At 46.0% G+C, this 14,441-nt stretch overlaps 1 protein-coding gene across 2 annotated transcripts in view; it reads right to left on the reverse strand.

Annotated features, from left to right (window-relative positions):
• Nucleotides 1–8,475, reverse strand: part of CRAMP1 (cramped chromatin regulator homolog 1) — a 40,374-nt gene extending 31,899 nt beyond the window's left edge. For both annotated transcript variants that reach the window (XM_080354056.1, XM_080354055.1), the window contains exons 1-2: nucleotides 8,082–8,475; nucleotides 5,332–5,681 (exon numbers count right to left, since the gene is read on the reverse strand). In XM_080354056.1, the coding sequence (XP_080210182.1) occupies nucleotides 5,332–5,680 (349 nt within the window). In that variant the 5' untranslated portion in view covers nucleotide 5,681; nucleotides 8,082–8,475. The remainder of the gene's footprint in view (nucleotides 1–5,331; nucleotides 5,682–8,081) is intronic.
• Between the last annotated feature and the right edge of the window lie 5,966 nt (nucleotides 8,476–14,441).

Below are 14,441 nucleotides of genomic sequence, written 5' to 3' on the forward strand. Positions count from 1 at the left end.
AAACCAGGGAGACTTTCCAAAAGTGCACCCCATTTTTTCCATAAAATGCAACCATTCTCAGTAACTTACATTTCCTATGCTTAGGGCTCCACTGATTCAACTCCTACAAAGGATAAGTAGCTCGTAATTGCTCTTTTGTTCCTTTCTATATATTTACTATTCTACAAGAGAAACTGTAGTCCTGGGAAGTTTATAACATCCTTGTTTTAAACACAAATAAATTACTATCCAGACAGTTGCTTAGAGTATATGAAGTATATGAAGATGTAAAAACTCTAACATCCTGTCACCTCTCCAGAGGTACCTTACTTCCAGGAAATTTCCTATGTCATCCCTCTGCAAAAACTTTCCTACTACTGTGGACAGTAGTATTTATCATTGGGTTACCACAATCCACTCTTAGAGTTTATTTGATCTTGCTAAGACAATGTAATGCAGTATATTCTAAAACACGGTATTAGAAAATAATTGAGGATAAAAGGCAAAAGAATAGTCATACACCATTAAATTACACCCCATAAATTCGGTCTTTCAATCTTACTGTATGAGATTCTTCTAACATACAAAACAGCTACCAAGTTTTCATCCTCCCCCTAATGATAGATGATGATGATGATGATGGTCACTAATTCCCAACAACAGATTATTTACAACTTAAGCAATCTATGAAAACAATAAGGTCCATCAAGGCTCCCCAAACCATTCCTGCCGCAGAGCTGCTGGAGCGAGCAAGGAGGTTTGCTCTAATAATCTGCTTATGTGCTTGTTCTAAGTAAAATCATTGATAAAAGGAGGACACTGAAGACAAGACAAAGACAACATGGTCATTCTCACTCTGTCCACTTATCCTGCATCACCCAACCACTGGACCAGCCTCCCCCACAAGAACAGCCACGACAATTCCCTCCCTTCACTCTAGCCACAGTGGAGCACCAGCCCCTGCACCCCAGGTACAAAGCAGCAAGTTTGGATGTGTAAGTTCTCAGCATCTTCACTCAGATTTCAACCCACAGTCTGCAAAGACATCCAGTTTCTGTAGTTGGCTTTGAACTACGACCCCCAACAAAATCATGGATCCAAACACCAATGTTCCAGAGAAAATTATTAATTCCTTTTATCCAGTGATCTCTACCCATCTATATGCCCCATTATTAGATCTTCATTTATCTGCGAATGGCACAACATCATCTCAACCACATTTTCTGCCTTAGTAGTGTGGGACGAGATCCTGTGGGGTTCTGACCCTGAGCCACTTACAAAGGAAAGGACGGGGAACTGGGGTAAATAGGAGGGCAAAGAATGAATGAAAACACGTCAAGATAGGATGGAAGGAGAGTAGCAATTGTAAACAATATGAAGAGGATTAAGGAGAATATCAGAACAAGGGGTCGTGCCAGTAGTTTTTTAACAGTCATTCATGCCCTAGAGAAATAATGCTGGAGGAGTGACATTTCAAACGAAGGTACAATTGATTCTGCAGCCTACAAATTTGAGAAGATAAAATTGTATTCTAAGTACCTACATCGGGTATCTTGGTATACACATCCTCTCCCACAGGAGAGGACAGTAGTTAATTTAATCCACGTGCTACGGGACATGCAACTTTGATGGGCTGAAACAAACCGGACTGCTTTCTAGCAAGTTTTATACACTGTCAAAAGATGGAACATTTTAATTCAGCTAATGCTTTTGGATTGATAATTCTTTTTTTCAAGAGAGAACTGCTTATTACTGCAAAACAAATCCAAACACTGGTTTGGGCCATTCTACACATTTTGTGAATAAATCTAGAGCAACAGCATGAAAGATGTCTTCAAGCTTCAGTTCATTACCATTAGACTTTGCTACTATTTCCTCCTGACTTTATTCTGCATTCAGAAAATGAGTAAAAACAGAGAATGGGAACACTCTAGTTCAAACTAAATCTACAGCACATGATGGCAAAATATTCCACATATGCTTTTACTGATGTGGTCACAACATCCACATGGATATTCTCACCACTCTTGCTTCATGGAAAAAAGCCTCAAAACACACCTTAAAACCTGCACTCAGCAACCATGTGAGTATTTGTAAGTGAGATATTAGTTCTCAGAAATCCCTCTTTTTCAGCAACCCTATATTGGTCTGTTTTCTTTCCCTCAATAAACCCACCTGCTTTTGAACTCTCATGATAAACTGCCTCCATACCACGACTCCTTCAAGTTCTTCCGCTGATTTCATGCAAGTTACTTTAAGACTTTCAAGAATTAATACTTCAAAAACTGTGCAGAATTTGAGGTGTAGACTATGAATTTGAAAATACAACAAAAAGTTGACCACCATTTGAAAACAATAATAATTATTATTCTTAAAAGCATAGATTTAGTTATTTGTGCAGAAAATTCGATAAACTTTTCAGCAATTCAAAACGTATTGGCTTTTTGAGGCAATACAGTTTTCAAACTTAATTTTGCTGTGCTACTTTCTATGTCATTTTTGACCTAAACTCAGAAATGCAACTCAGTACATGAAAAACAAGAAACAGAATCCAAAAATGCAATTAAAGACTATGTCAGGGTAATGTGAAAAACATCAGAATTTTTAGACATCCTACTAGGCAGAATTCGAGTATTATTGACAATCTTCCCTGAACCATAGTAAGGTAAAGTTGAAAAGTCTGCAGCTGCTGAGCAAACTCTTCCTACAGTTTACAGTTAAGTTTACTTTATCAATAACTTGTCTGCTACAAAGCAGCACCCTAAAAGCACAAATGCTGAATGTGAAAAGGGATCCATAGCAGACAGAAAATAATCATATTTTCAAAACTTTTTAAAAGACATGATCAGGACACGCCAATGCCTGCTGAGCAACTGAAATTTGAAAAAAAAACCAACAATTAAGTTTATTGATTATACTCCTTAATAATAGCCCTTGGAAGAGTTTTCACTAGAATATACAGATTCTAAAAGTGGGACCACTTTAATAAACGTTAACAGTTACAAAGCATTATTGAAGACCATGATAAAAACAAGTTTCTGGTTTCACTGGATGGACAGAGCAAGTGTGGTCTATACACTCCTGCTGGCCAATGGTAAAATTACCTTTGCAGCTACCACCTTGACTGGGACATGCAAAATGGAAAAGCTTCCAGTTTTCAGAGCTGAGCTCAAACACATGCATTGGAGCTTTTGGTCATGTTTGTACTTACAGAGGGAAAGGAAAGTTGGTGGGACAGCAAGTGAAAGGATTTAAGTCCAACCTTTATTAGTAATCTTCACTCCTCCCTGAGTTCCCTATTGGCAGCTCATGCTGTGAGACACTTCACTCGGAATGCAAAGCCCTATAAATTCTAATCACAAGACATAACACTAGGGAGAATTCAGACAAGCCTGGAAAACCTCTCAGTATACAACCCTGAATGTAAAGAACTCAAATTAGAAAGGATCTCACGCCATGGCTCTGTTCTCCAAGATCTGACAGTTGTAATCTCAACTGTATCGGAGAAATCAACTTTGATGCATTCACATAAAAACTAGCCAGGCAGAGCTGTGGCTGGTCTTACAATTCAAAAAGTGAAAGTATAGCCATAATTCCACTGCTGTCACCCCCAATGATTTAAGAAGTTTGCCTAAACCCGACAACATAGTCAGGTGCAGCGACTACAAGCACTATCTATGACCGATTACTGAAATAATATTTTCCATTTTGCATATAATTTTATTGGGGTTATTTTGGAATCCAAATTGCAAAATACATAAAGTTTGGTTTTCGACTGTGTCAATACACCTAGTTAAAAATCGTTCTGCTGCTCTAAAATTGGAAATGCATGTCTATGTACAAACATACAAACATGAATATGCACATGCACAAACATACGTGTATTTTGTTCACACGCGTATACACTTTCAAAGCAACAGAGTAATTTCAAATGCATATATTCAACTTGTCAATCATGGACAATATGTATGCCAAAGAAACACTTCCTTGCTTTTAATACTGTTTACAACCCTTGAAATAATTATCTGTAGCTAAACACTCCTGGGTATTCCATCTGTTTGTTTATTCGGTTTAATGCAACTGGGAGAAAAATTACATAGGCATTTTGTTCCAACCTTCAACATCACAAACCGGAGTTTTTAACTTAAAAAGTTAATTAAGGTATTCAAAAATACTTTTGTAAATTATATAAACTAACTGTCAAGCAATCGAGTTCAATAATTTTTTCATGACGTGGCAATAATTAAAATATCATGATTCGCACTGTTTCATTACTGGAACAGAAAACTATCATAATTAATAATGTTTACCTAATGTCCAGCATGTGCATACCACTGCAATAGATCAAAGAGTGAGGTAATCTTGAAGACACATTTATGCTAATATGGAGTTTAACTTCATTTTAGCATACAGGAGTAAACTCTGTTATTTCAAATGTTGAAGAAATCTCCAAATATTGTTTTTCTCAAAAATAAACAGAAAATAAAACTCGAATACTTTTGCACAGGGTATCCAGAATGAGTCTCAGGTGCAGCTCCACTACAGTGCCAGGTGTCATCCAGTGACTGCTGAGCACACACAATAGCACCAAGATATTCAGATATCCTTGCTGTCTTCCGGCTACACAAGTTAAGAAACAGCTTTGAAAAAAGTCTAGTTCTTATCTACAATGCTAAAGTGACAAAGCCTCTGTAGGTATGTACATACATAAAGGTATTCAGATGTATACAAAACAATAAACTTCAATCAGATGGAAATGCTCAAACTGTTCCGAAACAATAATGCAGGGCCCACAAAACCTTAGAAACAAATATGCCAATATGTATATTTCATAGCTGTTTCCAACATGGTTCTTTGGATAAAACAGCCATAGAAATAACTGTGAGAAACCACCTCTGCCTTGTGAGTTGTTTTTTTTCCCCTTTTTAACTAGCACCCAGTGCATATTTTGTTATCCAAGAACAGAATTCAGAGTGCAGCCATTTGATTACACAGCGAGCTGGAGTCTAATTTCCTAACCAAAATACAGGAATTTTCTAAAACTCAGGAGAAATGAAATGCAGGAATTAAAGGTTTGCTTCAATAATGGAGAATTTTTCCTCCTCCACATCCACATCCAAGCCCCCCAGTTCTGCAAGTGCACAGGGAACAGTGGGCAGCAAAGAAGCTGGAGCCTTGGGACACAAAGAAGATTCCAGCTACTGTGAGAAACAAGCCCCAAAACACCTTCCTCAAAACCAAACAAAAGATGGCATCTACAGGAGGAGAACAACAACTCCTAAACCCACAGGTGACTCCCCCACCCCAGCACCCCTCTTGCCAGTGTGTTTTAAAGGTGTCAAAACACGGTACCTTTGCCTTTTGCAGCAGTGCTGCTGCCAACCGAGGAGGATGCCTGGGAATCCTTCTTCAGCCTCTTGCTCTGAGGTCTGACGCTGGACCTGAGAAAATGATGCTGGTCCTGGCTGTGGGAGGGCTGGAGGGAGGCCGGGGCCTGTGATAAGCTGGGGTTCGGTGGGGGGCTGCTGTTAGTGTTGTTGTTAATAATCTTCTCTTCTTTCTTTGTGCTGCTGCTGCCTGGAGCTGCCTCTCCTCCTCCTCCTGCCCCTTCTTCTTCCAGGGACTCCTCATCTCCTCCTGCTCTCTTGCCCAGCTTTTTCACCCCTTCCTCCCCGCTGCTCTCTCCCAGTTTCACTGTCATCCTGTTGGGGAGAAGAGAGAGAAAAGAGGGGGGCACAAAGTCAGGCCAGGGAGCCCCCCAGAGAGGGAGAGAAATCCCTGGACTGAGAGGGGAGAAGTTTAGCTGCAGAAATTCCTCTCAACATGGCCGCCGTTGTTTGTTACTAAATCCCCTTTCGTTTGCTGTCCCGACCCAACAACCTGTGCCGAGGGCGGGAGGGGGAAAGCCCCGCCGGAACCCCCCCCAAAGCGGCCCAAAAGGCAGCCGGGACCCCCCGGCAGCCCTCCGGCACCCTCCCGAAGGGCTTCGGGGCGCCTTTGGCGGAGAAATCGCCCGGCCAAACTCGGGCGTGTGGAAGCGCTCGGCAGAGCTGAGAGGAAAGGCAACGGCCGAGCCCGCGGAGCGGGGCAGCGCGGCCGGGCCGGCCCGGCTGCTCGCCCCCCATCCTACCCCTTCCGCGGCTCCTCGGGCCCAGGGGGGCTCCTCTTCCTCCTCACCATGCAGCCGAGGCGATCCGACCTGCCGCGGGGGGGGAATTCATGTTCCCAGATGCGGCGGCGGCGGCGGCTTCTCCTCCTCTCTCTGTGCGTGTGTCTCTGGGGCTGGGACTGGCCGAGGCTACCGAGATTTCCAGCTCCCCCTCCGCCCCCACCCCCGCCGAAGCCCCGGCACCTCTCCGCCGCTCCCCGCCGGGCGGCCCCACGCCCGGCCGCCTCCTCTGCCCCGAGCATCGCGCTGCGGCCCGGCCGCTGTCACCGCCGGCCCCGCGGACCGACCCGCGCCCGGAGCCGGCCTGGCAACCCGGGCCGGCCGCTGCTGCCTGGCCCTGTCAGCAGCTTCCAGCCTTCTTTTTTTTGTTCAATTAACGTGACCCCATTTATTATTATTTTTTTAATTTTGAAGGGCAACAAACTCCGCAGGCATCTGAAGCGGCTTTTACCACCTCGCTGGGATGGGGACCGTGCAGCTCGTGGTGATGCTGTGACCTCTTGGCCAAGAAACTTTTAAAGCATCGTGTGCTGGAGGACCAACTCCTGGACTTTCTAAGAGGCATCGTCGAGCAACTTTAATGCCAAATCTGACATCTGGGGCTGCCGCTCACTCTGTGCCTAACTTCATCAATCTTCTCAATACCAAAGTTTTTCTTAACACTTGGAACAAAATGCCAGATACACACACACACACACAAGCTTAAGGCTTTAAGTCATATTATCTGCTAAAACTCAACAACTGTTTTGTTTGTTTGTTTTCTTAAAGTGTAAAAATCTCATTGACACTACATCTAAAATAAGTCAACTTCCAAGAAAGAAACCACTTACAGCAAACCAGAAAAAAAACAGCAGTTGCAATGCAGCTACCTTATCACCAGAGCAGGAGCCACAGTCCAACTTTAATTAAGGGAAAAGATAAACCCCAATATGACAAAGAAATCCTGAACATCACAAATAAAGAATGAAATTACTACGGATTAGGCTAACACCAGAATAATGTGGTTTAAGATAAACATGACGCATCAGCATTATATGGTGTAGAAATCTGTGTGATTACAGTTTATGGATTGTGTTCCTACTATTAAACTGATACTTTTCCCTCTAATGATTTTCAGCTAAACCACTGAATCTACCAATTCAGAATTATGTTGGGCAACATCCCATTCTTTGCAAACGCTCAATAAACTCACTTGAACTGTGGATCTAAGCTCATAGTAAAACTTGGTTAACTCTTCACCTGACAGGTCCCTAATTGCAAAGACAAACTTGCTCTTCACACAACAAAAAATGTAGTGTTTTCAGTTATTTTGAGGACAGAAATCTTCTGATAGGCTGTGCTCAAAAACTTCACTTAAGTAAGGCTTAAACTTCCTTGATCTCAAGTTCAGTTTTGTTACTGCAAACTAAATGATGCCTCCATTGGAATCACCCAATAATTAGTAGGGGGATACCAAAGAAACACCTCTTGGGGATAGCTGCTTACAAGAGCAGGGTAGCAAATCCCAATATATGCCCCACTTCCCAACGCCCGGCTCCTTACAGTGTCCTGCCCAAACCCTCTGGCAGTGCCCTGCACCCAGTTCACCCATTTCAGCTGCTTTCTCCTTTGGCTTTCACATTGCATCTGCTTTTCCTTTCTCTTCCAAAGCGAAAATCTTCTCAACCTTACCACTTGGGTCCTCTAGACTTTCATACTTAGTCGCCGTCCCTTCACTCTGCCTCCTACCTCAGCCCGGCTCCCTCAGGGGAGCTGCTTTCCCCGCAGACCCAGCGCCGCCGCACCTGGTAGATGGACGGCCCGGCGAGCTGGGCCGGGCGGTGCCGGGTCCCCAGGGACGCGCACGCCCCGCGGCTGCCAAGGGTCCGTTTCTCCCTTCCCCCCGCAGCCCGCTCCGCCCCACGGGAGGCTCCGTCCCAAGCCCCGAGCTCACCTGCCGCATCAATGCCGCCCCGCAGCCTCCGCGCTCCAGCTCTCCCGCCGGTGGTAGCCCCGGGTCTTCCGTCCTCCACAGTCCCAGGCACGCCCAGGCTGCGCCCCAGACCCGCCAGCTCGGGGGGAGGCCGGCGCGTCCAACCGCGGCCCAGCCCAGCGGCCCTCCCAGCTTTGCTGGCGGCGGCAGCCCCGCTCCCGGCCGGAGAGGCGACCTCTCTTCCCCGGGCTACTCCGAAACCGCGGCCACGGTGCCGGCACCGCCGGCTCTCCGTTAGGCCTCTGCGCCCGCAGCCGGACCCGCGGCTCCCTGGCGTCCCGGGTTCGGCCGCGCTCCGCCGTCGCCCCCGGCCGCAGAGCGGGCCCCGATCAGCTCCCGGCCGCCGCGGTTCCGCTTCCTCGTCACCCTGCGCCGGGCCGAGGGGGCGGGGCAGGACGCCGCGCGCGGGCCCAGCTGAGCGCGCCGGCACTCCCCGCCCCGAGACCGCAAGCGAGGCACCCCATTGGTTGGCGGCAAGAGGGAGCGAGGCGGGAGGCGGGGCCTGGACGCCAACCAAGCCAAACAAAGCGCGGCGCGGGGCCGGTGACGAAAGCGAAACGTAAAGGAAGAGACGGCAGCCGGCGTCCGTCAGAGGGTGAGAGGCGACCCGAGATCTGGCTGATGATTGGCTAAAAGAGAGCCAATGGAGGGCTCTATAGCTCGGGCCTTTGGACATGGCCCAGGATTCCATTGGTCAGAAAACTGCTCATTTGCATGCGGCGGTCTATTTATTGCCTGCTTGTGGCATTTCTTTTGGGCGGGAGATTGTACTGCAGCTTTGCGTGATTCGCTTTTCTGCTCCGCCGGTGGTAGTGCCCGCTGCTCCTGTTCCATTAGGGCCTACTGGAGCACCAAGGGGAGTTATGGGGCTGCTCTCTCCTGGAACCACTTGTGTTTTCCTGGCCTGGACCGCAGGAACGTTGCTGGGGTGTCCACCAGGGGTAGCTTGGTGGTTCTTTGGTATCAGCTAAAGAACCACTTTCTGTTAATTTTGTATTGTTTTTAGCAATTCTTAAGGAAAAAGGGTGATCCCAGGGAGTGTGGCTGAGTGCCAGGGACCTGCCAGCTGCAGTCAGCAGGAGGCCAGGCTGCCTGATGTGGTGACCATGCTGAGCGGCTGAGCAGAGCCCTCGGGCCCAGGGTGCTCCTGAGGCACTTGCTGACCTGGCAGATCACTTGGCAACACACTTCCTACTCATTAAAGATATTAGTAAGTTCTTTATTGTTCATAAAGTTTACAAGGAACATACATAAAACTATAAATGTGAGACTTCCTGGGAAGGCTTAATGTCTTCACAACTTCTAGTCTTCTTGCAGAGTTTGCACTTGCATAGGTACCCTTAAGTGAGATGATTTTGTTTAAAGTAAACTCTCTCCAGGATTGAGATGCTTTATTCAGTGATGTATGGAAATAAAGTGGGTTGAATTTCATTTGCTGGCCTAATGGTTTGGCCTGTTGATACTTTTACGAGGTGACTTCATGTTAACTCCTAGGAAGAATTACTTCCAAAAAATCTTATAACTGGTACTGCATGAGATTTTTTTCCTTAGTAAGTTCTTTGTGGAAAGAACATTAGTTCATCCTCTTTTAGAAACTTCACTGTTATTACAGCAGGAAAGAATGCCTTAGTCCTCTTCTGAGGAAAATTTTCATAAGCTGTAGCCTAGAAATTGATGTCTTAACAATTTAAACTTAATGATGGCATCTGATTTCTGGAAGATTGGGTTCCCATGGAGGGTGTCGCAAGTCACCATCACCTTATGATGGTGAGCTAAACTTGAACATGCCTTGGGTTCTGTGTTGTCATCTATAAATATACTGTAAAGCATAGCTGTGAGTAACCAAGCTATAAATGCGATTTGTAAATAAAAAAGAGCCAAATTGCTTAATGGTCTTTTATCTAGTGTAAAGCTTTGCATTTAAATCTGCATTTTAGTTAGTTTTTGTTTTTGTAGAGAGAGTATTTTGTGGTTTTGTTATAATGCGGCACAAGATTATATGGCTTATTTTTGCCCCTTGGTTTGACCACAACCAAATTTAACAATACTGACAGGAAATAATGCATTTGGCATCTACAGTGCCATATATTTCCATGGTGCTTTGGAAAGAGACATGAAGGTATGCTCAGTGCCCCAAGGAGCTCAGAGTTGAAGGTTTCCATTCTCTCTGTATGTAAATAACTTCATATGCTTGAATAGCCCCATTGCCTCAAGTGGACTGTTAAGGTGTGAAATTGCTCATGTGTGTAAATGTTTGTTAAAGAAAGACTGAATAAAAAGGAGTTGGACAAGAGCTGACAGGCAGGGGGTAGGTTGATATGTCAAAAGACACTTGAACTTTCATTCCTTCTTTTTTAATAGTAGGGAGGTTCCATCATCATGCTTTGGCAGACCTGCACACATACAAAATGCAAATAATCCTTCAGTGTTTGTTGCCATGGTTTTCTAGCTTAGGCAAGCATGTTAACTTGGATTTGTTGCACATCCTGTGTATTTTAAGGTATGAATAACAAATTGTATGCTTAAGAGAAACAGAGCAAGCCATGCAGAACTGTCCAGCAGAAGGACAAAGTTAATACTTCTGGTTTATGTTGAGGTGTTTTAAATATTGCATCTAATGTGCATGATCATTGCACTAATTATAAAAGGAAAATACTTTTCCAGAGATCTTAGATGTAAAAGTCACCAATATAGTGGATGGTTGTCCTGTATTTTCTTTTCAGGTTACTTAGAAGCTACTACATTTCATTCATAACTCATTTGTTCTTAAAAGGCTCTTCAATTGTTTAATCTGGCAAATGCTAATGGATGATCTTTGTGTTACTAAAGCAGTTGTTTCCCATTCAGGTAAGAGGATTAAAACTGAAGGTCAGGCTTCTGTTGTTAAACTACATAGGAAGCACCTAATCAAGCAATTTCATTTTTTTTCTTAGCATCTGAGGTCAAGCCCTTAGCAGAAGGGAGGAAATGCACAGTGTGACTACACTACTGAAACTTGTTCTTTGTCTGCACGGGAGTTTTAGGGACCCAGAGCTGTTAAGCATCTTCTATGAACACAGTACTCAGGTAGGAAGATCTTGGAATTGTTGGATGCCCTGTTCATTTATCTGTTTAGGATATAAATCCTTTATAGTAGGGCTTCTCTGATGAATATTGGAGGACAGGGAACTTTTAATTTTCAGCTAAGCCTGCACCAGTAGTGATATATAGTTTAGTTATTGGGCAAAATTGTGTATAACATTGAACCAGGCAATTATGAAAGCTGTAATAATGGTCACTTGAGCAGAGACAGTCCATAGATTTTTTTCAGATTATTTTTATTCCATCCCAGAAAGGGATGACAGACTAGACAATTGCTTGAGGCTCCTGCCGGCCATATATTTCTGACTTGGTTGTACTATGTAGTTGAAATAGTTTGCTCATTAACCTGGTTGTCAGAGAAAACAAGGTATTTGCACACATGGTCTGCTGAAATACTCAAGTCTGATCTCAAAAATACTATGGACACAGTGAAAATAGTCAGCTGGGGAGAGCAAAGAAATGAGTTACTGACTCTGCTTTGGGAGTGGCACCTGAGTGAGCTTAAAGTGTTATTACATGTCTGAGAATGTACAAAGAGATTCCTTAAATGACCTTGTTAGAGCTGATGCTTTGTAAGCAAGAAGATAAAAAGCTACAGAGAACAGGACTTTGTAAGTTTTGCTGCTTAGAAAACAGTTTGTTCTGGAGGGGGTTACTGAGCTTGTAGCAAGAAGGTCTAAAGCCAGTGTTTTGCCTCCTTACCTAAAGCCTATCTTTAAGTTCTGGAAGAGGCACAGCAAGTTTTAGTGCACTGTGCCCCCACTCACCCCTGTACTTTTTCCTACTTGCTAACACAACTGACTTTCTTTTTGTCAGAAGGGTCCCAGTAATTGCTGTTTACTTGGAAAAGGGAAACAGTGTGAAACACCACACAAATTACACGGCCTGTTACACATGGCCAGAGTCAACATCAATTAGTGCATGCAGAAACTGTTGATCACAGCTGTGCTAGAGGTGTGGCTTCTTGTCATCTGCACGCAGGTGTTATGACTTAGGGGAATGACAAGTGATTGTGGAGGTGATGAGGGTATAAGGATTGGGTCTTCCATTTGAAGGTGTTGGGTACACCTGGCCGTGAAGGCCCAGCACTGCTAGGGGCTGGAGATGGAGCTGGGCTGCCCTGACCTGGGCCAGGGGTGCTATGTGAAAGGCAGCAGCAGGAATGCTTTGTGGGGCTGTCTTAACTTAGATGTTACTAGAAAGACTTGGCCACTGTCTTAAAAAGTTACCAAATCACTTTGCTCGCAAAAGCTCTGAAAGAGCTAATGAGGTCTGGCCTGTGTAATTGCATATGATTACAGTGGGCACTTCGCTAAGTTTCAGTTGGATCAGGCTCTGTTGCTGTGGGCATTTAATATGTATGTGTTCAGGGACCTGAAGAGTTTGTGATCGAGGTGACTCCCAGGAACCCGGGGAACCACATAGTCCGTCCTCTGTGCTGGAACAAGTTCCTTATGGGTTAGCCCAAGTCCTGAGGGCAGCTGCTGGTGTGTGACAGCTGCCTGTTGAGATCTGGGGTCTCCCCGGCCGGAGCCCCGAGGCGGGTGTCCACGTGTGAAGGTGGTTCCATGCCCGAGGTGTTCGCTGGTTCCCCCGCCGGGAGGCAGCGGGGTGGGACCGCCGCGCAGCCCGGGCAAGGGGCCGCGTTCCTTCGGTGCCGTGCTGGGGGCTGGTGCCCGGCCGCTCCCCCAGCCCCTCCGACCACCGCTCCCAGGCGCCGTTGGGGCCGAAGGAGAAGCAGCCCGGCTCTGTTGCTGTTCGTTTCGGGTGAAGAGGCCGCTCGGTGCCGGCCCCGACCCGCCGGCGGGGAACCGCGGGGCACCACGGTCGAGCGCGCCCGGCTCCCGCAGCGCTCGGCACTTTCCGTCTCTGTCCGGTGTGCCAGCGGGCCGCTTCGGGTGTTTCCGTAACTCCTCGGCTCTATGTCGGGAGTTTCCGTGCTGGGGGCTCTCCCGGTTGTCAGGGGTAACGCAAAGCATCTGGGAGCGAGTGCGGCCTTCAGCGCCGGGGCCGCGCTCTGGGGTTGCCGGCGGGTAAGAGCGGGCGGGGGGCGGTGGCTGGCTGCGGTCGGCCCGAGCGAGGGCGCCGGGAGCCCTCAGCGGTTTGACCGGCTTCTTCGCAGTCGTTCCGAACCCGGCCTGCGGGAGTGCGGTCGGTCGCCGTTAGCCCGAGGCTCCGGAGCGGCCGGGCCGCTGCTTGCGGGCTCCCCGACCTCGGGTGGGCGGCGGGAGCGGCCGGGTCTGCGCCCACGGAGCGTGAACGTGGCGGCGGGACTCGGGTGTTGATGGCGCGGGAGCAGCCGCTGGGCTGTGGCGGGTCGCGCAGCGCCGTGGTGGTTTGTGCCGGGACTGACGATCGCAGCTCGGCCGAGGGGACCCACGCGGGTTTTGGCCCACGCGAGGCACTGTTCCACGGGCAGGATTCCTCCAGTTCCCTCATCTCGTCCCCCTCTGTGCGGGTTCAGGATTTAATCAGATTTTTACTATTTACTTTTTCTGCTCTGCTAGTTGTGGGAAATAGTATTTAGTCGTTAGCCATCTTTTTTTCACGTAACTCAGTTTCTTTTGAAACGCAGCCAGTAAGACAACACAAATCCCAAGGACTATCTCTGTATATAAGATATTAAAGATTATTAGTGATTTCCTCAGTTTCTGGCACACAACTCAGAAAGCATTGCTTTCTGGTTCTTTTCCTTGGAACATCAGCACTTACCGAGTATTTTCATTCAAATGTAGATAATATGTAGATGAGTTGAACTAATTTTGTGTAATTTCAGCAGTATAAGCTCAGAAGTGGTGACAATGGTTAAAATTCACTTTGGAAGCCCAGATAATGGGACTTTGCAACATAAAATCACCCTCTCTGTACACTAATTGACATATTTGGATATGAAGTACTGGAAGAAGCTTTCTGGTAAATGCTGAGTTATTTCAGAATCCTCTGAAATAAGCCAAAATAAACTACTGCTGAGAGGTTGGTACGTGCATACGCACGCTATCAATCTGCAGACTACAAGGCTCAGTATTCCTCTGTATTTAAAAAAAATACTACTATGACCATTTTTATGACTGTGTAGTGTGCATTGACAAGATTATGCTGTAGCTTTATTTTTTTCCCTGTTTTTGTTATATATAATATAGTGTATATGTATTGTATATATGTATTATATGTTTAAGCATGCTTGTTGAAAACATTTGTTTTCCTTGTACAGGTTTGCACTCTGTGACGGCTGCTGGTATT

This window comes from Nesoenas mayeri, assembly GCF_963082525.1.
Source record: "Nesoenas mayeri genome assembly, chromosome: 15".
Taxonomy (NCBI): domain Eukaryota; kingdom Metazoa; phylum Chordata; class Aves; order Columbiformes; family Columbidae; genus Nesoenas; species Nesoenas mayeri.